The 25,598-nt window shown below is 41.2% G+C and overlaps 1 protein-coding gene across 2 annotated transcripts in view; it reads left to right on the plus strand.

The window, feature by feature from the left end:
• The first annotated feature begins 8,370 nt into the window (after positions 1–8,370).
• The window catches only part of LOC125321816 (complement C4-like), a 53,341-nt gene continuing 36,113 nt past the window's right edge, over positions 8,371–25,598 (plus strand). The window contains exons 1-7 of one of the 2 annotated variants that reach the window (XM_048295164.1): positions 8,371–8,464; positions 19,781–19,863; positions 21,304–21,496; positions 22,536–22,716; positions 23,364–23,434; positions 23,750–23,835; positions 24,500–24,582. In XM_048295164.1, coding sequence (XP_048151121.1) covers positions 19,799–19,863; positions 21,304–21,496; positions 22,536–22,716; positions 23,364–23,434; positions 23,750–23,835; positions 24,500–24,582 — 679 coding nt within the window. In that variant the 5' untranslated portion in view covers positions 8,371–8,464; positions 19,781–19,798. Of the gene's footprint in view, positions 8,465–19,718; positions 19,864–21,303; positions 21,497–22,535; positions 22,717–23,363; positions 23,435–23,749; positions 23,836–24,499; positions 24,583–25,598 lie in introns of those variants that run through there. The other variant, XM_048295163.1, reaches the window with a different exon arrangement.

The following is a 25,598-nucleotide window of genomic DNA, read 5'->3' on the forward strand; positions in this document are numbered from 1 at the left end:
CACCACGCCAGGTTACTCAAAACCCCATCCAGCCTGCCCTTGAACACTTCTAGGGATGAGGCATCCAGAACTTCCCTGGGCAACCTGTGCCAGTGTCTCACCACCCTCATAATAAATTTCTTCCTAATATGTAAACCTACCTTCTTTCAGCATGAAGTCATTACTTCTTGTCCTGTTGCTACATCCCCTTGTGAAAAGTCCCTCCACAGCTCTCTTGTAGGCCCCCTTCAGGTACTGGAAGGTGCCCTAAGCTCTCCCCAGAGTCTTCTCTTGGCCAGACTAAACAATCCCAACCCTCAGCCTGTCTTCATAGGGGAGGTGCCGCAGTCCTCTGACCATCTTTGTGGCACTCCTTGGGACTCGCCTCCTCAGGCTGACGTCCTTCCTATGTTGGAGGCCCCAGAGCTGTATGCAGCAGTTCAGGTGGGGTCTCACAAGAGTGGAGGAGAGGCGCAGAACCATCTCCCTTGCCCTGCTGGCCACACTGCTTTGGATGCAGCCCAGGATATGTTTGACTTTTGGGCCTGGAAGTGCACATTGCCGTGTCATGTCCAGCCTCTCCTCCACCAGCACTCCCAAGTCCTTCTCAGCAGGGCTGCTCCTAATCCATTCTCCACTCAGCCTGTATTTGTGCTTGGGATTACCCTCACCCAGGTGCAGGACCTTGCACATAGCCTTGTTGAACTTCATGAGGTCTGCATGGGCCCACCTCTCAAGTGTGCCCAGGTCCCTCTGGATGGCTTCCCTTCCCTCCAGCATGTCAAACACACCACACCACAGCTGGGTGTCACCTACAAACTTGTCGAAGGTGCACTTGATCCCACTGTCCATGAGATTGTCAAACAGCACTGGAGTCAGTGGAGTTCTCAATAGGGTAGAACTATATAAACTATTTAAATCTGAATTAGGATGTTGAGACTTTGCTAAAATGCCTCTTCCACCATCTTGTGGTTGTGTGTACAGGCAGTCCCCAAAACACTTGGCATTTGGTGTTCTGGGGATCATGCTGCAGAGATCTGAGTTAGCTGAGCAGGATTCTATTTGAAAGCAGCCTGTAAGCACATAATGCTGCCTCTGAGCTCAAAAAAAAAAAAAAAAAAAAAATTCATCCAGAAGGCTTCCTGGCCTGGCTATGGGGGTCAGTCAACAAAGATAGACCTGACCTAGTAATTCCTAGTTGTCCTCTGAGCCATAAAGACTCAGGAACATGGAGTTCTACTAGGTTAGGAATATCTGTGCTATGATTCATGGTAGAGTGTGAATATGCCCACAGAGAGACTCATGCTAATATCTCTTGCTCTGGATTTGTGTTGTTATGACTTCACTTATTTAATAGGATTTCATCAGCTTTTCACAAAATGAATCAGGTCAGATTCTGTCCTACATTTTCTAGGTTTCCTGAAGACGGTGATTAGACAGGTTAATTGAAGGATGTTTGCAGCACCCAAAGGGTCAACTCCATTACTAAACTCTTGCAGTCATCTTTTATTTTAATTAATCCGAGTTCTAGCCTGAAACAATTATCCATAAGCCATGCCCAGTGCTTTAGACCTTTCCCCCAGTCACCTGACATCGATTTGCTGTTGTAATGAAGTTCCTGGTTTTGTGATCCGTGTATTATGTGTGCAAGATTGATCAAAGACTTAACCCACAGATGCTTTTCGTATTTAGTAAGTTCACCACTAAGTTGCAAATGTACACTAAGATCAAATTTGCCTTTGTGCCTATGTGTGACATCACTATGAGAAAAGCAGAATTTCTCTCCTAGAACCTACATGTTTGGATCATAACAGCCAGTGATTCTACAGTAGAATGGGACACATGTAAATAATAGAACATTTTAATATTTATGAAATGCCTGTTTTGTATAAGCAGAGAACTCTTTAAAAATATATATATAAAATACAGAAATTAGGTGTTTATCAGTAGAGCTATTTTTCTGCTTTTGAATTTTACCAGGCCAAAATATCATTAAAGGTGCTTGCAGGCAAAATCGTTTTATAATTATTATTTGTTTTTATAAAATCACATCAAAACTCATGTGTTCTACAAGCCAAATATTTAGCCCAGTAAACAACCTGATCACTGCTTTGAATAGCGTCTGATTACAACTTTGTAAAATATTTAGATCGATGGGGATAATCAGACTAATGTTTTTCTAAGAACATATAAAATAATAGTGCAAACTGGTGATAACAAGAAAAGGACAAAGCAAACACTGAAAAATTGGACAAGCCTGAGTGAGATTCATGAGTCAGATACCAAAGTCCTCTTCCTGGGAAAAAATCCCAATGTTTTCAGTAAGGCGTGCTGGATTTGTCCCATTCTTAAGAAATTGGATTTTTTACAATTCAGTGAACTATAAATACATCTGTAACAGCATGCCCATTTTTTTTTTTTTTTAATTATGGCTTCAAGGTTTCAGATTTCAGCAAGATGTTTTGGAGGCTTATTAACATTTTTCCTTTTACTTAACAAGTGGCCTTGTTTATACTAATCTGAATAAGTGCCTCGTTCCCAGTGATGTGCACAAATATTTTAATATTTATCTATCCAAGCAATAAACTGAGTATATTATATATATATATTTAATCTATTTCCAGATTATGTATTCAATCCTCTTTTCCCTGGAGATGCTTATTCTGCTAGCAATAATACCATTTGTTAAACCATTTATACAATAATTACTGTGTTTTAATTTGTTACCAAGCTGTCATATTTATTTGGAACAATTTTTTGCTTATGTCTATGGCTGTGATATTTGGCATTTGTATCAGGAAAAAATAAAACTACTGTTTGGTTACTGATCTAAAGTTTGTGTATGATTATCATGCTCTGGAGAGAGGTCACTAATGCAGTGTTAAGAAAAAGTTAATTTGTCACATCAATGGAAGAACACAAAGTTCCTGTGTTTGCAGCAAATCTCGCTGCTTTGTTCCCAAATTGATTGTTTTCTGGTCATGAAGAGTTCAGCACAGGAGTTGTTTTTTAATCTTTGTGGTTGCACTCATGGCTCAGCGAGGGATTTCTCTTTCAATTCCAGAACATCAGAAATCTTTAGACACCTGCAAGTCCTTTGTAGGCTGGATTGCCGTGTTCCTGTGTGCTGCTGCCAGGCTTTGTTTTACTCGTCTCACAGACAAGTGAAAGTGACTCTGCAGGAGGATTTCCCTTGTTCGTGCAGGGCTGATGTTGCTTCTTGTGCCAGGTCATCAGCTTTTTGTTTTTCCTAGTGGCAAATGTATTACTGGTAGATGTAGACACTTATAAGGAACTATGATGCAGAAAGAAAAAGCTGCTCTGAACTTTTCCCTTCTCACCCCACCCTTTGTAAACCAGCCAGCAGCGACCTCTGACTTCTGTGTGAATTTAAGAAATCACTTACCTCCTTCACCGTGAAAGGCCGTATTTCATGGCTAGTTACACGAGTGACACAATACACTTACCAACTTACCTTGCAATGAGGAAGGATAAGCTAGCAGGCAGTGATTCCTGATTTGTTATGTCTATTCCCTTCTGCTACCTAAACTTGCTCATGTGGATCATGCTCAGCAGTTACTTAGTCTGAGCTGAGAAGCCCCGTGTCATATCTGTGATCTCTGTGTTGTGATATCTGCCAGGGCAAATCAGACTGAAAGAGTTTCTGTCCTGCTCCAATATAAATAGTTATATATGATGTAAATGAGTAATGAGTCTGGTCCCAGAAGTATGGCATTATCAATAAATCAAAGGGCAGTAATTTCCCACTCCAAGATCATCCACAGCAATCAAGTCATGTCCACACACATTCATGTCCACACTCATTTTGGCACTTAGTGGAATTTTGGTACTCCTGAGGTGTTCAAGCATGTCTCAACAGGTCCTGGATGACTTTCATTTCAAAGCCCAAGTGTAGTCCCATGTCAGCATCTCTGTGAGTCAGGGGCTTTTAATGCATCCTCACTGTCTTTTGAAAGAATGACTCAACTCCTACCCTGAAGGAATTCAGCTCATCCCATTGACTGCTTTAGCTTTGAATGCTGTTCAGTAAGTTACTGTTGTAAGTCAGGAGGTTGGCTGTTTGAGTTTGGGGGGGTTTATTATTTACCTCAAGAGGTAATTCATTCAGAATTTACCTTGCACTACTTTGCTTTGGTAAGTGACCACTGACTTCCATGAAAAATGAAGCAAACAACTGGAAGATTCTTAAATGATACATCTTGGTTCATTTCCTGGCCAATACTAGAGCATGTGCTGGATTCCTCCTTTTGCCTGTTACCTGCAGTTTCATGATACAAGTTTTCCTGAGTGTAAGTTTATATTTAGAGCATAAATCTGTAGCTGTCCAAGTTAAAGTGCTCAGATTAAACCAGTACAACCAGAAGATCATGTGTAACAATTGTCATCTCAAGTGTCTTTTTGACCATTTTTGTAGCAAAAGTTCAGACTCAGGATGGAAGGCAAGAGGAGGCAGTCTGGGTAAGTGTGTGTTGTGCCCCCCTCTTTGATAATATATTACTTTCTGCTTCTGTCCCATTTGCATTCCCTTTGCCCCCCATGAAACCATACAATGGAACTAAATGACACAACAAATGACAAACAGGATGATAAAAGGTAAGGAATGTCTTCACCATGAGGAGAGATTAAATAGATAAAACTCTCTTCCACTCTTCAGCCTTGGAGAGAATTACCCAAGGAAGAGTATGATAGAGGTACATTAAATCCTGAATGTTACAGAGATAGTGAGTAGGGAACAATGATTCACTGTTTCTTGTAATAGTCAATACTGAACCATACAGACTAAAATTGAACTTGCAAGACTCTTTTCTGAAGGATGAGGTGCATGCCAAACTAAAAAGAAGAAAAAATAAAGAAGGGAAAATCATGAAAGAAAGGTCAACTGCAATCAGCTCTTTGTATCAACAGCTAGTTCAGAAAGCCTGGACTAGGAAAAGCCAGTAGGATTCAGGAGAAGGATCAAGCTATTCATCTTCTCTGTCCTTTCTGTTCCCTACAGCTCCACTCCTGGGCACTGTCAGAGGCAGATGAACAGACCCGGAAGAGCCACTCTTAGGCCCTAACAGTTGTACAAAGCCACCAGCTCCAGACTTGGAATTGGTAATTTAAATACCATAATGTGCCTTACTGGATTTTGTTTTTCTTGGAGTAAAAGAGGAATGAAAGTTGTCATTTTTCAGCACCCTAGGCCTCTAGCAGCTGGTTTACCTGCACCTCACATCTGCCTAAACCTCCTGCTGAGGACTGCTTGAAATGGTAGCAGGATCCAATAGCCTTTTCCTGGTCCATATCCTGTGAAGGCATATGATCTGAGCAGAATGAGGTAAAGCATCTGGAGCAAGGAACTTGGGGGCCCAAGTAAAAGATACTGTTGATGATTTTATTTACCTTATAAACATTTTCCATTTACTCTCTGCTGTTTGTACCAAAAGGTTAAAATAGTATTTCTTGGGCTCTCAAGTGTCTCTTTCACTGATGTGTTTTTTTCTTATGTTTCTAATGGCACCAAAATGATTGTGTCAAGGAAGAAACATAAATACAAAATTCTTTATAAGTAATAGCTCATGGGAATGTGGCTGTGCCTCTCTTCTGTTTCTTGGTAAGACACCTGGATTTCAGCACAGCAAGCTGCATTATGCCCCACAGGGACTGGGTCCCCTGTATTGTCAAGTCTGTGAAACCAAGGGAGGAGTACAGTCTGGCTAATTGTTCAGAATGACAAAAGCCTCTGTGGACAAAATTATGTTGCTATATCAGGAGGTTGGCTTCCTAGGTGTGCTCCTATGCCCACATCTCACGACACAGCTGTGCCACAGACCACCTCATCAGTGGTGTGCCTTCCGCAGTCTTCTGGAGACAGGATTCCTGGCCTCCTGTTGTCAGGGTTTTGAAACACTCTCTCCCAGCAGGAGGAAAGATTTGGATCCACCCTCAAAGAGCATCAGCTGGAGAGACTTGTAATGGCTTTATGGACATCAGCAGCTGCCCATGCATCACACAATCAGTAACTTTCATCTGCCCAGGATTTAGCAGAGGTGCCACATGATGCCCTTAATACCCCAGGCAACCCTAATGCATCAGGGTGTGCAATACAGCACAGGGACTCTCAGGGCTCCTTTGCACCCCGGGAGACTTCTTCCATCAGAGGTTGTAATGTCAAACACAAAATTGCCATGCTGCACAGGAGACATGCTCGTGTATATCACATCTTCCAGGACACCAGCAAGAAAAGGCTTAGCAGATCACGTTCACTTCACCTAAACTCCTCTCAGATCCTAACTCAGGTGAACTTCAGTAGCAAGGTCCCAAAAAAGCCCCTTTATGGACAGTATCATGTTGGTCACAGATACCTAAGATTTGCTGAACACAAGTGCAACAGAGAAGTGCAATTCTTGCTGCTGATTAAGGGTCTACATGCTGTACTTGGTTATAGGAAAAGCTTGGTTTGTCAGCAGTGATTCTCAACACAGCAGGCTAAGACCTAACCTAGCTGCAGGAAGTACCCCAGAGGGGTGCATGCCTCAAGCTGTTTTGTTGCTAACTTAATTGTTTTTAACCAGGCTGGCACCTCATGAGTCTCAGATGCACCCACTACTTGCTTTTATGTAGCCAGGCTACATGGGAGCAGTTCAATACCTGCTTTCTCTTGCTGAGGGCTTTTTCTTGAACTAGTTGTGCAGTTGGACAGCTTTTCTGAGCAGCTTATATTCTGTTCTCAGACATTAGACTGAAAAGGTTTGTGTGCACACCACCTGCAACTGTTGGGGCACACATTTATTACTCTTTCCTTAGCTGTGGTGATTTCTCTACCCTGCAACACTACCCTCAGAAAAGGACCATCCATAATGGCTTCTGTCCAAGCTATTTGACTTGGTAAACTGCTGCTTGGATTTTCCTTTCCAATTTGGCTCTCAAAATGAAGGTGCCAGGGAAATATTTCTCCCCCAGGAAACTTCAGTTTCCTCTGGAACTGCATTTGACATCTGTAACATCACTCTGAATGGTAAATGTGAGGCCAACAACTCAAAAAAATTCTTGCATCATTTTGGCATTGCCTGTAGTTCCCATCTGGGACTGTCAGCTGTGGTAGTGTGCATTTTCCCAGCCTTCTCAAGAAGTGCTGGGGAGTTCTGTTCTCTAGCAAAATGTTTGTTTTCAAAGCGTGGTTGTAACAACTGTACATGTGCACACAAACACACAAAGACACACAATATGTTTTTATTAATATATAAATTTTATATAGATTTTATCATGTATTTTAAATATACCTGTATAACATAGAGGTGTATCTGTGCGTTTTATACAGTATGTAATAGATATGGATAGGTGTAAATTTTATGTGTATGTCTATATTTTTGTATTATACTATACACAGATTTTTATTTATATAAAATTCCTCAGATAAGATCACAACGATGAAGTATTACAAAGTGGGAAGCAGAATTCAGGGTGTATTTGCCTGGAAGGAATCACAGCAGCCAGACCCACTGTCAAAACCTGAGAATGCAACTCCCAGAGCTTTGGGGTCAGGGAGACTGATTTGATGCACTCTGCTGTAGTCCAAAATAAGCAAACAGATGGCATTCAGGACTGTCTCCCAGATGGGGACCAGCAGTTGTAGCTCCTGAGACCAGCAGCTGCAATCAGTACCTGCAGCTCTGAGTTTCTTCTTTTGGTCTGCTGCAGGATGCCAAGAAGCACAACCATTTCTTCAAAATACCTCATGTTTGGAGATCAGCAAGTAAATGCATTGAGAAAAAGAGAAGTCAAATGATAGAAGTTGTCCAAAGTCCATCCTTCCTCTATTTACTTTATGTCAAAATGCTGCAGCACCAGGATTTCCCCATCCCAAGAACCTGCAGCCTGGGGCTGGAAACCTATAAGCCATGGCAGCAGCTTCTCCTTGTGCCCCTCTGCTGAGCTGTGGGCTGTTGGCTCCCCTTCTGCAACTGCTGTGAACTGGTTTTGGTCCCCTATTAGCAGAGTGGCCTGGAAGTGCTCCCAAAGAGGGGGAAGGCAGCAGGCTCCCTCAGTGAGCATGTGTCTCCAGGGGCCCATGGCAGGGGATGCTGCCAGCCTCTGGACCACCTGAGACGTCTCTCCCTGGTCTCCAGACATTCTGAGGGAGTCTTTTTCATCTGGTGAAGGTATGAAGTTAAAAGCTAATCAACTGCCCAGGGAATGAGGGTGTTTGGCTGCTAAACAAAGAAAGGCTGTCTGCTGTCAGACACTGTCCAAGATTTCTCAATGGGGCTACAGAAGTGCCGTTTTATTCCCACAGGATGCGAACCTCAGCTCTTTGGTGGCTCCTGGCAACCCCGGCTGGGGCAGGAGAGGTGGTTTTGGTCCTGCTCAGACCAGCCCTCTCCACCCCTCTGGAGCAGTCTGCTTCTTGTTAAATGAGCTGTGGCAGTAAGTCCTAGAAGAAAGTGAAAAGCAAAGCTCAAGGAGAGGAGCTTCCTACCTGGTGAGTCACCAACACTGGCTGTAAGCGGGGCTTTTTCTGCTGCTGTCACGCAGGGTGTGAGTGGGAACCTGCTGCTTATCACAGATTGGTGGGCCAGAAAAGGAGTTAAATGCGTGCCTTAAAGAAAGCAGGCAGGCCAAGAGGGTGCCCCTGAGCATTAAAAGCACCTGCTTATGGTAACAGTTGCACAAAGCCTGATTAAATGTTCGTAAAGATCTTAAGTTAATGACCTGAGAACACACAGTTCTGTAATTTCTAGGTTATTTCTTTTGGGGTTTTGCTCCATAACGTTTTGGCAAATGTAAATTAATTCTCCTTTTTGCCTGGTGCTGTCTCTCATGTGTCTGCACTTTAAAGGGGAACTGTCAGGGCTACTTTTATCTTCTTTATATGGTTCTTGATTAACTGGTCATACTGTGTGAATTTTATCATTAAAAAAACCCCAAGCCAAGCAAAAAAACAAACAAATACAAGAACGCCCCAGAAAAATCTCACACATGCATTTTACAATTTTTATTAGAAAATTACTATATTTTCAAAAGTCTAGTAAAATCAGCCCTTATGGCATCAGTGATTTACACTGAAAAAATGAGGAAAATAAATAGTCTCCAGCATCAGTGAAATAATTAACAGCAGAGATTTGTCAAAGTGGATGTGGTCTGAGCTTAGCAGTCTTCTTTCTCCTTCTGTATCCTTTTCCCCTTTACTGTAACTCCTGCTTTCATTTCCTTTACTGCACTTTCTCTGGATGAAAATGTTTCAAACATGCCACCTTCTGTCTTTTCCAGCTACTGCACAGCCCAAAGAAAATATACATCCTCTGGAAACGCGTAAAATGTGTGCATGTCCATGCACAGATACAGGCAGCCACACACGCATGCATGTAAACCTACATATGCACACACCTCCTAAATCCCTCCAAACTAGCTAAATCTCTTTGCTCACAGGCTTTTCTTTAGTTACAAGATTTGCACTCCAGCTGTTAGAATAAATGTGCTCACTACCGGGTTTTCAAGGAAACCAGAAATTAGGCCAATTCTGACCACTGTCACTGGAAAGTAAAGGGAAATGAGGAAGGTAGTACTTCATCCAGTCTCTCTTTAATGACTGCACTGAATGAAGATCTGTGTGTGCTCTTTTAAATTCTTATCTCCTTTACCTCTGGGTATACACCCACATATATGCATTTGCCCTCAGAGCTGCTCTGGGAAAATCTCCCTCCTCTCATTTCACTGATGCAGGAATGCTGAGGAGCTTCTGCTAGGGCAGATCCTGGGTATCCTCACTTGCACACCACAACAGAAAACAGTGTTGTGGGGAGATGGAAACATAGCTCCAGCCCCACAGTTTTGCTTTAGCTCTTCTTGACTTTTAACACGAATTTTTGTATGGTTGATTATTCCTTTTCCAAAAAAAAAACCAAAAAAAAACCAACCCATCAAGAAAACCCCAACAAAAAACACCACAAGGGAATTCCTTATGCCGCAACTCTCCCACAAGTTTATCCCAGTATCTTAATCTTCTGTTATTCCAAATACAGCTCAGCATTATGGGTATGAGCAGATTCCTCTGCAGAAATTTTTCTACCCATGTTTTCTCTATTGCCATTTAAGGAATCTCCATAACTAAAGATAAACTTGGACTTTGGCAAGGCCAGGCTGGCTCTCCAAACTCCAAGGTATGAGAAATGCTTTATTTTCTTTTCTCTAACCACTAACAAGGAGCATGCCTCTTTCTAAGCAGCTGGGGCTGTGTTCTGAGGTCCTTAGATTCTTTTCACTGAGGACTTTGATAAGCAGGAGATAGTTCTGTGTTAGGTGACAGAGGTGAAGAGTAGCCCCCATGGGTGAGGGCAGGGGGATGTACAGTATCACGTAAATGGTGTTTGTGGGTCTCCTTTGCAGGCACATGCAGAGGTAGTCAGGCTACCTCTCTCAAGGCTGCAGAAAAGGGAGGAATGTCTTTTGCTTTATCTAAATTTGCATGAGGGGTTTTTTCTTAAGTGCATAGCTGCATTCTTCTGTACCTACCTTATACATAATTATCTTGCTTTTGGATGGTGTTGCACTGCTCTGTGTAGTGGATTCTGCCTGTTGGACTCCTTAGAGAGGGCACTTTCATATATCTCAGTTACAGATAGGGTTATTTACTCTTTAAGAGCATGGTAAATATAACTAACACTGTCTTTATTTCTACTGTAACTCCCACATCAGAAGGGCTATCTGCAGACTGTAAAGAGGAATAAGTAGTAAAATAAATATCCTCAGAAAGTACATCTTTTCTCTGTTTTCTTAACCTCAGAGATACATGCTATGACAGAGAAGCCAAAGACCCTCTCTGCCTTTTCCTCTTTGCCAGAAATGTGTTAGCATTCCTAAACAGCTGGCCTTTTCCCTTAAGGCACTTTAATTCCTATTAGAAGTAAAGTTAGTCCTCTGCCTACTGCGAAATAGAGGGAGCTTAAAGATGGTTTAAAGTAATCTTTTACCCTCCCTTCCAGTTATAAGTGGAATTTAGCTGGAACAGAGAATAGAGGCCCCACATTTTCAAGGCATCTGTTTTCCCAGATAAGCTCTTGACTCTTGGGGAGTGGGAAGAGTGTGTTGCAGTAAATCAGAAAGTCCATAAGACGTGCAGTGGGGTCAAAGTTCTGAGTGCAATAATCACCACAGGAGGGACTGAAATGAGATAAACCTTGTACTTGGCAGTAAGGTGTGGTGGTCAGCACAAACCTTTTCATCTTGCCTTGCAGGGGCTCATGCCATGAGGCTGATGCACCTGGGCAGAGGGGAGTGTTCATGGCTGGCCCTGAATTGTGCTGCCAACTCAGGGCACTGATTTTATAAAAAACTTGCCGTGAAAATTTGTTTTGAACAGCACTGCTTTTGCTGGTTCATTTTCTTGCAAAATGATAAAATAGGGAAGCTGGATAAAATCCTGGACTTGTAGCTAGACAAGCTGGTTTTGGAGACAGGTGAGTAAAGGCTGTGATGCCAAGAGGTAGGCAATTCTCAGTATTCCAAAGCGAGTCTTACCAGAGGTCTCTCAAAAGACAACATTTTATTCTGAACTGCCAGTGGGTTCCCTCGGACTTGTTTGAGGAGTATTATTCTATTTATTTCTTCCTTTCTTTTTGTTACATGCAAGTGTTTGAGCACTTCTTGGAACAAACCAGGATGGAGGGCCTCCTTTCAGTAACCCAAACTGCTTTTTAAAACCTACCTATATGTATTGACTGTCACAGAGCTCGGATCCACAGGTCATGTAAAAGCATCCCGCGCTTTGGAGAACCACCTGAAGGCGTGGGAATCCGGAGCTGACTCCCTGTTGCTCCACATACCAGTCTGGGAGGCGGAAGCCTGGGGTCTCAGAAAGCAGGGATGGCAATTGCACAGTCCTTCAGGAAAGCTGCTCCACGGTGCAGAGCACAGCTGCCCTCTGGATGGCACCAGGACTCCGTTCGTGTTTGCATGCTCCCCTCCTGAGCCTCCCCTCCTGAGCCTCCCTGAGCCATCCCATCCATCACTGGCAAAACTGATGCTTTGCAGACAGGCACAGCAAGATTCTGGAAGCAAAATGATAGGGGGAAGTTACAGATGTGAAAGCTGTGCAGGATGCTGTCATGGCTAATATTTTTAAAGGGGGAAATAATCTTTTATGGTGTGTTACTGAGATGGCAATGTTCTGCAGAGTGCTTTACATTCCTGTCCATACAAGCTGCTATTTCCAAATAATCACATGGAGAATAATAACAGGTGTGGAATACACCTCTAACCATAGGATAGAGGGAAAAGCATCATTTTTTTAACTGTGATGTTACAAATCTTCCTTCTTGCTGCTCCAGGCTACAATAACGGCAGTATATAAATGCTGCAGACTGTGCAGATTGTGGCTGCAAGATTCCATGTCCTAAAGTATATTAACATCCCACATGTGACCCAGGTCAGAGGCATTAATGCTGCCACAGTGAGTCAACACTTTTTGATCCCTCAGTGGAGAATGCATGCAGCAAACTTATGGCATATATTTATAGAATAATGTGCAAGTTAATGCTCTTCTCCAAAGCTACTGCAGCTGGGATTGCTGCCTAAATGTACATCTGCAGTGTACTTACTGAAGCCAAGAACCTTTACAGAAGTCATCAAAGAACAGGGAGCTGTTTGGAAATTTAGCAATCCATTACATTATATTGTAATTCTTAATGATCTCTGATGACTGTGTCTTTATTTATTTATCACTGCTCAGGCAGAAGTGTAAAAGCCCATGAAATAGGAGCTAGCCCCAGATATAAAGAAGCTGCTGCTGCTGGTGATGCTCTGCTGATTTTTTCCTTTTTCTTTTGTATATTCTCTGTATTCTTTACACATATATTTGTAGCCTATTGTATTAGTGGCTGGTTTTCCCAGTAGTTTTCAATCCCCTTTCCCTAGGCAGAAAGACAAAACACATTCCAAGGGCCCCATCCTATCTAGGTTCTCCCTGGGAACCAAGGCCGAAAAACAACTCTTCAAGGCACATTTTCATCAACAAAGAACAGCTGGTACCAAGGGGGGCCTCCAGAAAAGGGTTGAACCAGAAGGGGGAATGGATGAAAAAGGCATCACTGGTGGCAGCAAGGAATGAGAAAAGCCTGCAAGGCAGAACACTGCACCCTGAGGCTGAGGTGCTTGGTAAGGGCCAGCCTTGGCAGCCCCAGGCTGTGTGTAACCTTGAGGAGGAACCTACTTCACCATTTAGGTGACAGAGGCCAGTGGGCTCCAGGTGCAGGGCTAGGTGGTGTCCAAGCCCAGGAACAGCATAAGCAGCAAGGGAATTAGATCACAGATCTGGGCTTCTACCTGAGTCCTAGAGCACCACAGGCACCGGCTCTCTCAAACCTGCCCTTTATTTCTTCTACCCCACCGATCCAAAGACAGAGCCCACAATCACACCCAGTGCAGGGAGAAGAAGGAAAGCAAAGAGAGATGCCAGATGTGGATGGCAACAGCTGCCAAACCTCTCTGTCCCACCCCACCCAAAGAGGGGTGAGCAGAGGTACAGCCCCAGCCTTGCTTTCACAGCAGGGCTGCAGGCTGCCCTGCTGTCAGAGGTAGCAGCAGTGGGATCTTGCTGGGACCACAAGCTGAACCAGAACAGTGCTGATATGTTTTTAGACCACATCCTGATGTGGCTGAAAATTCATCTTCCTCATTCAGAAGTCAGGTCAAAATCAAGGATGAATGGTCTGGAAATATGTCCCAGGTCACAAAAGTATTTATGTGTGTTTTAAACCCAGGTAACAACCAAGCACCAGAAAACTGCTCACTCATTCCCCTTGCATCAGGATGGGGAAGGAATTGGAAGAGTAAAAATGGGACAGTGGGAAGACAAAGGCCATTATTCCATATGTCCCCCCCCTCCTTCCTTCTTCCCTCAGCTTTATATGCTGGGCATGACACCATATGGTATGGTATGGAATATCCCTCTGCTCACTTGGAGTCAGCTGTCCTGGTGTGTCCCCTCCCAACTCCTTGTGCACCCACAGCCCCCTGTGCGTGAGAACCAGAAAAGGCCTTGGCTCTGTGTCAGCACTGCTCAGCAGGAACGAAAACACCCCTGTTATCAACCCTGCATTCAGCTCAAGTCCAAAACACAGCCCCACACCAGCTACTCTGAAAAAATTAACTCTACCCCAGCCAAAACCAGCACAAAGTAGCAAGACATAGTCACATATTAGAAAAGGCAGATCCATGTGCCTTCCAAGATGTGTGGACTAAGTACATGAAAAAATATTTTTTGTTCACATCTTTTATAGCTTCACCTTTTTTTCTGTAGGTGCAATGTAATGCTAGCTGTATAATCTGGGCAGGGCGTGTCTGACCCAAGTACCATCAGCAGGGCTTTGGGGACATCCAGTCAGTCCCCTTTTGAAGGCATCAATATTCCCCTCTGCATCTAAGCCACTGAGGGGGCAGCTGAGCTGACTTCTTCTGCATTGTTTTGCTGGAGGCGATTTTCTGTAAAACTGGGTTAGCGAGGGAAGAATCCTCCTATGATTGCCATGTCCTGGCAGGGTACAGTACCTGTGCCTCACAGGACAGAGGCACATTGTTTATCCAAAGAGCTGCCTAAAAAGCTGAGTGTCACAAAGAGCCAGAGCTTCATGGCTAAATTTCTGCAGAAAGAAGAGATCAACATACATTACCTGAACAACTGTCCCACTGAGCTGCTACAAAAGCCATCCAGACTTTTCCCTCTTTACCAGGATAGCAGATGCCCTGCCTGCCACATGGGAAGGTGCTGCACTTCTTGACACTGAAACTGTTGTGACTGAGCAGCTTCTCCTTTATAATAAAAATAAAATTCTCCTGAGCCTTATATCCTGTCTCCTTTCCTCCTTTCTCTTCATAGTTCTTCCTTGAAAATTAAAACCAAGGCATGAAAAAAGTGGGACAGCTTCTGATCTGTCAGTGGAGCTGACCTAAACTTGCTTGAGTGTGATGGATGTGGGAGCTGAGCCTTTTCCCAGCTTGGGAGAGGAGATGCTTTCTGGTGTCCCGTGTTCCTCTGAGTTACCGGGTGAAGTGGATGCTTTAGATTTAATTTGCAGATCAGAGCAGGGCAGGCTGCCAGTGGCAGGTAGGCACAAGGCTAGCTGTGGTTGTACATGGTATGGGATTTCTTTTCTCCTTTGCTCTGCCTGTAAAACATTTTCTAGTACAGTTGTGCAATCGTCTGAAACTTTAGAGTGCCCCCATGCAGCAAGTCAGGAAATCCTAGGAATGAGGGTCAGTAATAGTTATAATTTACTTCTCTAAAATTTTCCTGCAAAAGACTGGTTTTACTTGATTTCACAATATGCCTCCAAATCCACAGAACTGGATATGTCACCTTTGTTCTTACTCAGCTGCTTAAAATTTTAGCCTTTGCCACTGATAAGTTCAAGAAGCCTTTTGCTTTTTTAAACTTATTCTTACCTTTTACTCCCAAGAAAAGGAGAAGAAAAGAATTTCCTAAGGAGACAATTGTACTCATTACAGTCCAGAAGAATGGAGAAGTTGGGAAAGATCAAATTATTTGAAATACATTAATTTTTGTAGGTAATTTTTATTTGTTACAGCTGGTAACAAGGAAGAATTGGGGTTTCTTTGGGGTTTGTCATGAAATTGAAAGAAAAAAAAAAAGAAAAGAAAACCACAAAGGATTTCAGAACAAAAGAACAAGCCTCTAGATGAATATCAGGATATTTGAGTACAAGGTCAGTATTCCAAATATCCTATCTTATTTAGGCCAAGTTGTTTTATTCCTCATTTCCAACAGCTCTGTGCTTTCACCTGGGGTGAGAGGGTCACTTGCATGCTCAGGTATCTCCTCTCCTCCTGGCCATGACCAGTTCAATGACTTCTCAAAGGTGCTAAAAGCACTGAAATTCTGAAAAACATAGTTTACCAAAAAAACAAGGTGCATGATTACAATATGGTGAAATATTATGTCAGTAGTGTTATGCAATTATTGACCTAAAAGAATCCCTCCATCTTGCAACATATTAATTTTACAGAAGCAGTGCTGGTTTTGTGTGTTTTTTCACAAATCCTTTTTTTTTTTTTTTTTTTTTAAATTTTTTAACATGACATTCAGAAAATCACAGAATTTAGAGAATGAGGGAGAAAGAAGGGAGAAACCCATGAGAAAAATCTAAGGCTGGTTGCTTAATCCCACTGAAATCCAGACTCCTCAGCGAGAGCAGAAAATGCCTGGGTTTCCTCCTTTAAATTGGTTTTCCTCCTTTAAAAATATGATTTTTTTTTTCAGTAGATACACTTAGAAGCACTAAATGCAGAACATTTAAAGAATTTTTTTTATGGCAAAAGCATCTACAGCATTTTCATTTCATTACCTCAATTATGGTAAGAAAAAAAGTATAGTTTTAATTTACAATTCCAATTTATATTGACACTAAAGAACAGCTATCCTGCTGTTAAGAGGAACTTTTCAAATTAGACCCACACTTCATTGTCTGCTGTTGAAAAAAGGATTTCAAAACCTAATTTTCTGAAATGTCAGAAGTGAAATATTGCCTTTTGTGTTTGTCACAACTCCCTGTAACTTGGCAAAGAGGATGTCACTGCAGTGCTTATTCGTGAAATGGTCTTTGTGAAGCTGTCCTTTGTACCATTCTGCCAGGCAGAGGTGAAAGAGCGCAGGACAAAAGTGAAAGAAGAGTTTGGTCTCGTTAATATTTAGGCTGATTAAGGGGAAAAAGGCTTTGGGAAGCTCTTCAAGCCAAAGAACAAAAACTGCTGCTGGTGCTCAAAACACTGTGAAATCCCACAAAGTTCAAACGAAGGAACTGAAAGGAGAGACAGCATATACTCAAAATAAAGCAATTCTGTCTCCCCAAGCCTGGGGTTCACTCACGCATCAATCCCAGGCTGTGCTTTCCACAGCTGGACTGTGGGCCAGCTGAAGGATCAATAGGTGAAAAGTGGCTGATGAGTAAATAGGAAAGGACTTTGCTTTTAGAAAAAGAACAGGCATATAAGTTATTTTAGAGGGAATTTTCTGTGTTCTCTCTTGCATGCATGTGCTGGAGACCTTCAACCAAGATTGTTTTGTTTTATTTTATTTTGTTTCATTTTGTCATATTTTAGTGTGGCTTTGGGCTGGACTGTTCTACATTATACTACAAATCACAGTGTGAAGAATTTGTGATACTAGAAAACTGATGCAATGGTTATTTTATACCAGCCCAGAGACAGAACAATTAAGCATAAGGAATTTTAATTCTCATTATATGACTGCTCTGTAAACTTGCTCTTTTGTGTTTGCAAGAGACAGTGAGAAAAAATTCTATTCAATTGAAGTCACTGGTTTATATTTTAGTGAAAAAAATACCTTTATAAGAGTCAGAATGCCTCTTTAAATTCAAGTATAAAATAGTTATGCAGCATATTGCTATGGCTAGCTGTTATGCATTCACATATATTTATTATTACTTCAGTTAAGGAAAAAAAGTGTACAAATCCAATTAAAATCAAGTGAAAGCAAAATAATAGCTTTTCTAAGGTCCCCTTTGGAAAGTGATCTGTGCAAATGTCTAGCTGTGAGTGCCTACATGGCTATTTGTATAGCTGTGCAAACAGACCTCAGTCCCTGACAAACAAGCCAGCCTGGACAATGGAAATCCCATCTCCTCCCCTCTGATAAAGATGGGCACAGAGAAAGATTTTGGTGTGACTTCACACTGCAGAGGTGCCTTTCCTGTGACTTCAGGAGTAGGAAATCCCTGCTGGTTGTGTTGTGGTCTTCTGGAAACTGTTGACTTTTCAGTTGGGAGAACTCCCTTATGTCTTTCTCAAGGAATAGACACTGACCTTGCAGATGTTATTTCTTTTCCTATTCTATATTTGTCTGGAGAAAAGCAAAGGACCCACTCATAGTTGTTTCTTGTCCTGTTTTAGTGACTAGGATTGTTCAGTGGTTGAATCAGCTCCAGCTCTGGATGGCAGCAGTGCAAGATGGAGCAGCAGAACTGTCTCCGAAGAGGGCAGGAGCCTTAGCATGCTCTGCAGCCACTGCTGCTCTCAGTTAACTCTCCCCATTATCTCTGCAAGAGTCAGAATCCTTATTTTACCAGCTGCAGGTTTAACAAGACTCTTCTGCACCCAAGGGAGAGCATGAGCCCTGTTCCCAAGAGGACTTTTTCTTCCACATCATTGTCCTGAACACAGACCAGCTTTATGGTGGAAATCTCTACTCTTCCTCACCACTTCTCTTGGGTTTGAGAGGCCAGAAGCCCTGAGGAAAATTATTCTGGCATGGAAATAAATCAGTTTTGTGAGTGTATGTATAACTGCAGAGGGAATTAGCAGGTGGGGAAGGAGGGCAGAGAGAAAATAACTTTGCTCTTAATGGTTCCTGAGTCTGGATTTCTGTAAACGTCTTTCAAAGAGCATGGGTTTGGACCCTGAGGATCCACAGATACCTTTCCTCAAGTTTTTCCTCCTTCCTGATGGCTGAAATGAGAGTGAAAACCAGAAGAGGTGAAGGAAACTGACTGTCTCTTGGAGAACAAAAAAAACCCAACCAACCAAAAGACACAAACAACTATGCCTAGGGCAGGCAAAATGTAGCTTTTCCTGACATGAGGTTGAAGTCAGCTACTGCTGCCTACCCTTTCTGTGACTACCAATGGACAGAGAGTACTTTCTGTCTGTTGTCAGACCTCTGGTCTCAGAGGCAGCTACCACACTTGTAACACACTAAGTGTAAAATAGTGAACCGGTTTGTAGTCAGCTTCTTCTCTTTCCCTACCTCCTTGCCTTGAAAAGCAAGGCAAGAGATGTCACCACCTGCCTAAGCAAATGGTGGGGTGAGGGGAAGGTCCCATGACTGTGGGCAATGAGCCCATGCTGTGAGTATGAATTCACCTTGCAAATAAGGGAGTGCTGATTTAAGGCATCCATTGCTAATAATTAAAGACACAGACTTATCCATGGTGTATTAAAGAGCACTTTATCACCAGAGCCTGGGATTAGCCATGTGATCATTTCTGGGATTTGACCTGCCTGTAAATCAGATGGGCATGTTTCCATTTTCATGGGTCAACAAAATTATGTTTGGAAGACAGCAATCCAGTAAAAGTTTGCAAAAATGAGACCTGATGAGGGTTTCAGTTCTTTCATTTACCTTTGATCAAAACTGGTTCCTGTACAATTATTCCTTGGATGGGCTTTTTCCCTCTGTTTATCAGTATCCTACATTTTAAGACATTGTGTCCCATGCAGTCTGGAATGCCTTCAGCTGATGATTTATCTTACATGTTTATGCTGACACTAATTAGCCTCTGGAAAAGCCCAGTGTCTTGAGCATAAAGGAAAATTGAGCTGAGTAGCTCAAGGAGAAGCGTCAATTTAATTTTCGATGACGTTAAAGCAGATTAATGCCTCCAGGCACCACAGACTAAGACTGAGTTGTGCAGGTAGATTTCCAGCACAGTTCCTTTGGTACTGTCTAAACCAGAAGGAACTTTCTCTCATCTTTGCTGGACTGCAGAGATGTTTGGGGTTAAATAAAGGCATAGAGAAGGTATCAGTCCCCTCCATTTGTCCTCATTTAGAAATACTCTACAGGCACTCCTTTAGCCACAGTGTCTTGTTTGACAAGGGTATTAATATGTGCACCACCAGCATGTCCATCACTATCGCTTGCACAGTTTTGCAAGTTATTAATAAATAACCAGGCTAGGCAACATTATTTGCTGCAATGTGCTGTCAGCCCATTTCCTACAGCCAGCACCTGCATTGATGGTGGCTCTTTGGTGCTTCTGTTCTGCAGATGTTGTAGAGTTTTCCAATGGAAAGGCTGGTATTGTTGGTGAGCTTTTGTTTGCTGCTGTCAAATACGCAACAAGCACCATCGTAAGTATATTTTATTACAAATTCTTCAATCCTAACAAATCCCTTGAAAGAGAAGGTCAGAAATATTCTCTCTCTCTCGACAGAGAATCAACAAAGCCAGTTTCTTGGACCACTGAAAATTTGTGTAACCTTCATTTGTGTAAGAAGTAAAAAGCTTAAAACCACCCTTTTAAGGCAGTTTTAAGGGAGAAATCTCTTAGGAACAAATAATTAAAAATGTCCTACTAAAGCATGTTGTTCACTCTGTTATCACTGTTTTCTCATCTATTGTTTGTGACATTCACTGGATTGAAAAATCTTGGGGGAAAGAAACCTCTTTAATTGATTTATACATTGCAGAAAGCAAACGCTTAACTTTTGGGAGACCTTCAGTATTCTTCTGTACTTATCCTCTATTTTAGTGGAGATTTACATGTAAGTCAGGCCTTGTATCACCTTTTGCTAGGACCAACAGACTCTGAGTGTATGGAATTAACTATCAGCTTTATTCCCTGATTTCTATACCACACCTTTCATTTTATGCATTTAAGAAAGAAGAAACTTTTTTTATTTCAAAAAGTAAAAAAGAGTTCAGCCATTCTGGTAATAGCAAAATCATTTACCTTTCATTTTAGAAGTCTTCTGTGGAATAATTATTTTCCAAAAGAACCTGTCTTGAGCTCAGAACTGTTCTTTGTCTATGTGACATCATACATGATGATACCTGGCTCTTCACACAGTTCTCTGATTCTTGTGTGTAAAATATACTTGGAAAAAAATGAGAGCAAGGATAATGATCTACATTTTAAAGGTCATGAAATCAATTACTAAGAAGCACCAGTGTAGAGTTGAATGAAGGAAAGTAATAAAGAGGAAAAAAAAGAAAATCCCAACCAGTTTAGCCTCCAACACAGCCCTTTCCAGGTCTGTGGTCTTACCTTCTGTGGTCTCCCATTTCCAACATTGCACAGTGATATTGCAATGAAGATCAGCTCCTTGTAGCCCCATACATATGGTTACATAGAGAATTGAGATCTCCTGACGTACTAAAGCATAAACTGGCATAATGTGGGTGCTACTACATGAAGATACATAACTTTGTAGCATTAATACCATATTTATGAATATGTATTCATTGTCTTCCAATGTCGTTTGTTTTGTTTCACAAGATTGAGTTTATAGAGTTTTCTCTAAGTGTTGCATTGGTAGTCTCTGGAACATATTACAGGGTTTTTTCTCTCCTGTGTATAGAGACTGATGCTTTGTAGAACTTAAATTGGACAGTTCAGAATCTGGAGATCAGAGAAAATTATTTTCTTTTAACCTCTACTCTTGCTTACAAGGGCGATCTCCACAAGTCCCAAACTCAGCTATTCTGTGAGAGTCTGTTTTACCTTTAAAATTCATATTGCTTGGACATTCATTGAACATACTGGACAATCTATTTCTCTGTTGTTTTAGATTTCTTATTACTGCCCCAAATGTGGTGCATTTGGGCACACATGAGACGATAACAGTTCAAGTCCACGGGGCACAGAGCCCCGTGCAAGTTACTGCATACTTCAAAGATGAGACGAAAAATCAGCTCGTATCAGAGAGGATCTACTTTAACCTTAATCAAAATAATGGCTACCAAGAGATGAAAAAAATAATGGTGAGTCTGTCATCATAGTGATTAAAATTTTTTCTTTTGGTGATAAAAAGCACATAATCTCAACTTGGAATAGGCTGGAACCGAGACAACACTGATCTCGAGAGGCACATGACAAAACCAATTCCAGTGACAGCAGCACCCTATTCACCCAACCAGCTAATAAAACAATGCCTAATGTAATTTCAGTGGTAATTGTGAATATTCTTTTGTGCCCATATAACAAGACCAAGATTTTGTCATATGGTGATAAAGGAAATTTAATTTAAACACATTTTCTTGTTTTATCACTGTTGGGTTTTCTGCCTCATTTAAACTACAACTGCATTCATGCCTTTGGCTTACTACTGGCCATTTTACAGTACAGGATAAACCTTTAAATATGTGCAGTCTCTCAGACCAAAGCCTGAGTTTTTTCTGCATATTCTTAAGATGATTGATTCTTTACATCCTGTGTTGCACCATTAGCTCCTGGTACAATTCTTTGAAGTCTGGCAGGATTTAGTCCAGTAGCACTAGTTTGGGCTATTTGGTTGGAAAAAAGCACACAGCAAGATTCAGTTTAGCTCCGGTTGGTCACTCCCAAAGCTAACAGCTGAGCTTTCAAATCGGGTTCCTGTTGAGGGTGATGTTTAGAAGCATCATATTGTATATATGTTTAGAAGCATATAGACTGCATGAAGTAAAGCAGCAATCTCATAACCAAGATTTTAGCATAAATAGGGATTACAGGATACATGGTAAATGGAAATCAACAGGCATGTAGACTGAAGTCTCCCACCTTGAATTATTGACATTGGACAGAAGAAAGTGTATTTCTGTGGTGGAAAATGGAGAATTAGATAGTATTTCTACTTTAAAAGAAATATTCACCTAGCAAGAAAGATATAACACCCAATAAGAAAGATATAATTGAGAATTTTCTGTTGAACGGTGCTAATGAGATTATTTAAGTGTTTCAGCTGTTGTGAGGCCTCAGCTATGTGGTCCCAAAGTTACCAGGCTCATCTCTGACTCTGTGGGGTTTCCCTTTTGTTCTCAGGTCAAGCCAGGGGCTCTGCAACAGAACCTGTTCAAGAAGAGTAATGTGCCCCATGTTCTGCTGGTCACTGAGAGCAAGGAGCTTTATACAACTGTCAAGAGCACTCGCATCCTCCTGTCCTCCAAGAAAGGCTACATTTTTATCCAGACAGATAAGCCCATATACACACCAAGTTCCCAAGGTTAAAATACAAATGCTGCTCTTCAGGTGTTGAATATGGATGTTACAAGGGCAGGATTAGAAAAAGTAATAATGACTCAGTTATTTCTGCAGCCAGAGCTTCTGCAGGGTCTGCTCTGCACATTGCAGCAACTCCTGCGGAAATGCCTCCAGAGCCAGAGTCATTTTAAAGGGAGACAGACAAAATCTGCTCCTTTTTGTTCAAAAAGGTTAATGACAACTTACCTTTGGAAAAAAAATTCATGAGAAATCTGCCAAAAAACGAACCCCTCTTGCTTCTGCTTGCAACACTAGCAATACGTAACCTTTTTTCTTTAAGACCACTACTGCTTTGTTACTCATTAATTTAATTAATTAACAAAAGAGGAAAGTAAAAAGAGGTTTTGAGTTTGGTTTCAGGCCTCAAATGCAGAAAGAATACAAAAGTGAAAAATTTCCCTGAGTAATTTTCAGAATTTGCTTCAAAAAGTCATGTAACATTCAAAGCCTGAGGAAGAATGCAATTATTTTTTTAATTCCTCAGACTTATTTTCACTAAAAGAAAATGTTTTATCTTAAATTCAGTAACTCAATTTACAGATTGCAATGATTAGTATCTAAAAAGGACAGAAAAATATACGTGAACATGTTTATTCTTCTGTTAAACAGTCAGATACAGGATCTTCATTCTGGACAATGCTATGAGGCCGGCACATGACACACTTACAGTTGCTGTGCTGGTAAGTATGCAGAAACACTGCTGATGAGTGCTTCTTCAGCACAGGAGCCACGGAAAACTTGCACAAAACATCCAAGAACAGAACTAAAGCTATGACTCCTCTCCAGAAATCTGTATTTGTACATAGTGAGATATCTGTAGTTATTTTTGGCCCATATCAGGAACGTGGAGGAAAACGTGATGTGGGAATATTAAAGTAGGAAAGTAAGCAAAGCATTTTCTCTTCCATAGGACTAGTATATAAACTTGAGCTTTTGGATGTAAATGTTTGACACCTGGTGCATTATCTTGATGTTTACTTTCTCTGTCTTAACAGAATTCCAAAGGAATGGTCGTCAAAAAGTTGGACCGGAAAATAAACACAGTGGTTGGTGATCACTTTGATATACCTGACATTGCTGAGTATGTAACTGTTGTGCCTTCTGCATTAAAACCTGTAGATTAAGATTTTTAACTGCTGAGTTTCTTGAATTACCTTTCAAAATTGTCTTTCTTTCACCATGGGGCAGATACTGAGCCTATGACTAATATCTTTTTACCTTTAAGCACATCATCTTGGAGAGATGAGTCCAGAATTTACTGTTAATATGCTGCAATTAGCAACATGTATCCTGGTAAAGAACAATTTAACAAACTGCTTAAATATTTGCTCAAACATATGACTGCCTTCAAGAAAGGGCTAGTTTGCAAAGTGTCATTAATTATCTCTGATTTCAAACAGTCAAGCTTTTACTTAATATTCCATGTCTTCTGGCATGCTAGGTTGATTTTGATATCTCAGTGAAGACAAGGCATAGGAAATATTTCATGAGCTCTCTAGTTCTGAGGACTTTTCAAAGGTAGTAGTTTGCAAATATGTTATCTTGCACTTCCTCACAGAGTGTTTCCTAGGACATTTGGAAATATGTTGCTGGCTCCTCCCAGCAAAGAGAAATCCATTAATTAATTAGTTTGGGATGACATCAAAGCAAGGAAAATATTATAATTTAGTGATAATTTATACATTGGCATCATAAAATATCTGAGGAATTGTGATTAACTATTTTCTGCTGAATCTGGACTTTAGGCCTGGAACTTGGAAAATCAAAGCCTGGTTTCATCAACATGAAATGTCTAATGTTTCCGCTGAATTTGAAGTTAAAAGATATGGTAAGGTATTATTAAATTTGTATTATAAATACAAATGCTATGTGTTAAAAGTTATACTGAAGTGATTAAATCTGGCTGTAGTTAGGCACTAAGGACAACTTTCATGGTGTTTCAGCACATCATCGTTATCTCTGATGCACAGAAGAAAAACTCTGGGTTTTTGTGGCTTCCATGTATATTTAAAAAAAGAAACACCTTTGTTTTTATACAGATTTAGTAACTTTTTTAAGCACTTTTTTAACATTTTGTCACAAAACATTGGAAGAGCTTTCCTACTGTAGAAAAACAAATAAATGAGATGAGCTCCATTTTGAAGCCATTGCAATTCTGGCTAAAGTTTGCAGTGAAAACTGGGATGACAAAAAAAAAGCTGCTCATTTTCTCTCAGTAGAATTCGGTCTACTAGAGAATTCAGCTTATTAGAGTTATTCCTATACTCAAAGAATGTTTCTTTAAGGAAAATAAGGGCCCTGTGGATAAAGTAAAAATGTAAAAATTTAACAATCTGGCATAAGAAGTGGCTTGATTTATTTACACTGAAATTATTGCTTCTTGTAAAATTAACATCGGTTTGTTGTTTCATACCTTTTTTTTCCCCTAAAGACAAAAGAAAATGTTGAGATTGTATCAAAATCTCAGTTTAACAGTTTAGCCAGTGGAGGTAGCAGAATAGTGGAGATTACTGCCTCCTCTCCAAACACCTGTAAGCAGGGGCAAATCACCCTGATATATCTTCAGGAGCAAATTCAGTGTGACACAGCTGATGCTGAGGAGCTCGTATCCACACTCAACCCATTTCAGGCTGGGCTTAGTTCAGCCTGCTCCTAGTCCAGGGCACTTTATGAGCAGTTAGAGTTTATCTTCTGGCTTATTTTCACTGTAAATAAATAAATTTTGTGTGCTTGAAGATTGCTCCACTATGTGAAGCAATGCAGAATAAGAGAAAATGATCAGGAGATTTGCTTCAGAAGCGCACTGCTGATTCAAACTAGAACATCCCCCCGGTGCAACTGCAT

This window comes from Corvus hawaiiensis, chromosome 2 (genome assembly GCF_020740725.1).
Source record: "Corvus hawaiiensis isolate bCorHaw1 chromosome 2, bCorHaw1.pri.cur, whole genome shotgun sequence".
NCBI lineage: Eukaryota > Metazoa > Chordata > Aves > Passeriformes > Corvidae > Corvus > Corvus hawaiiensis.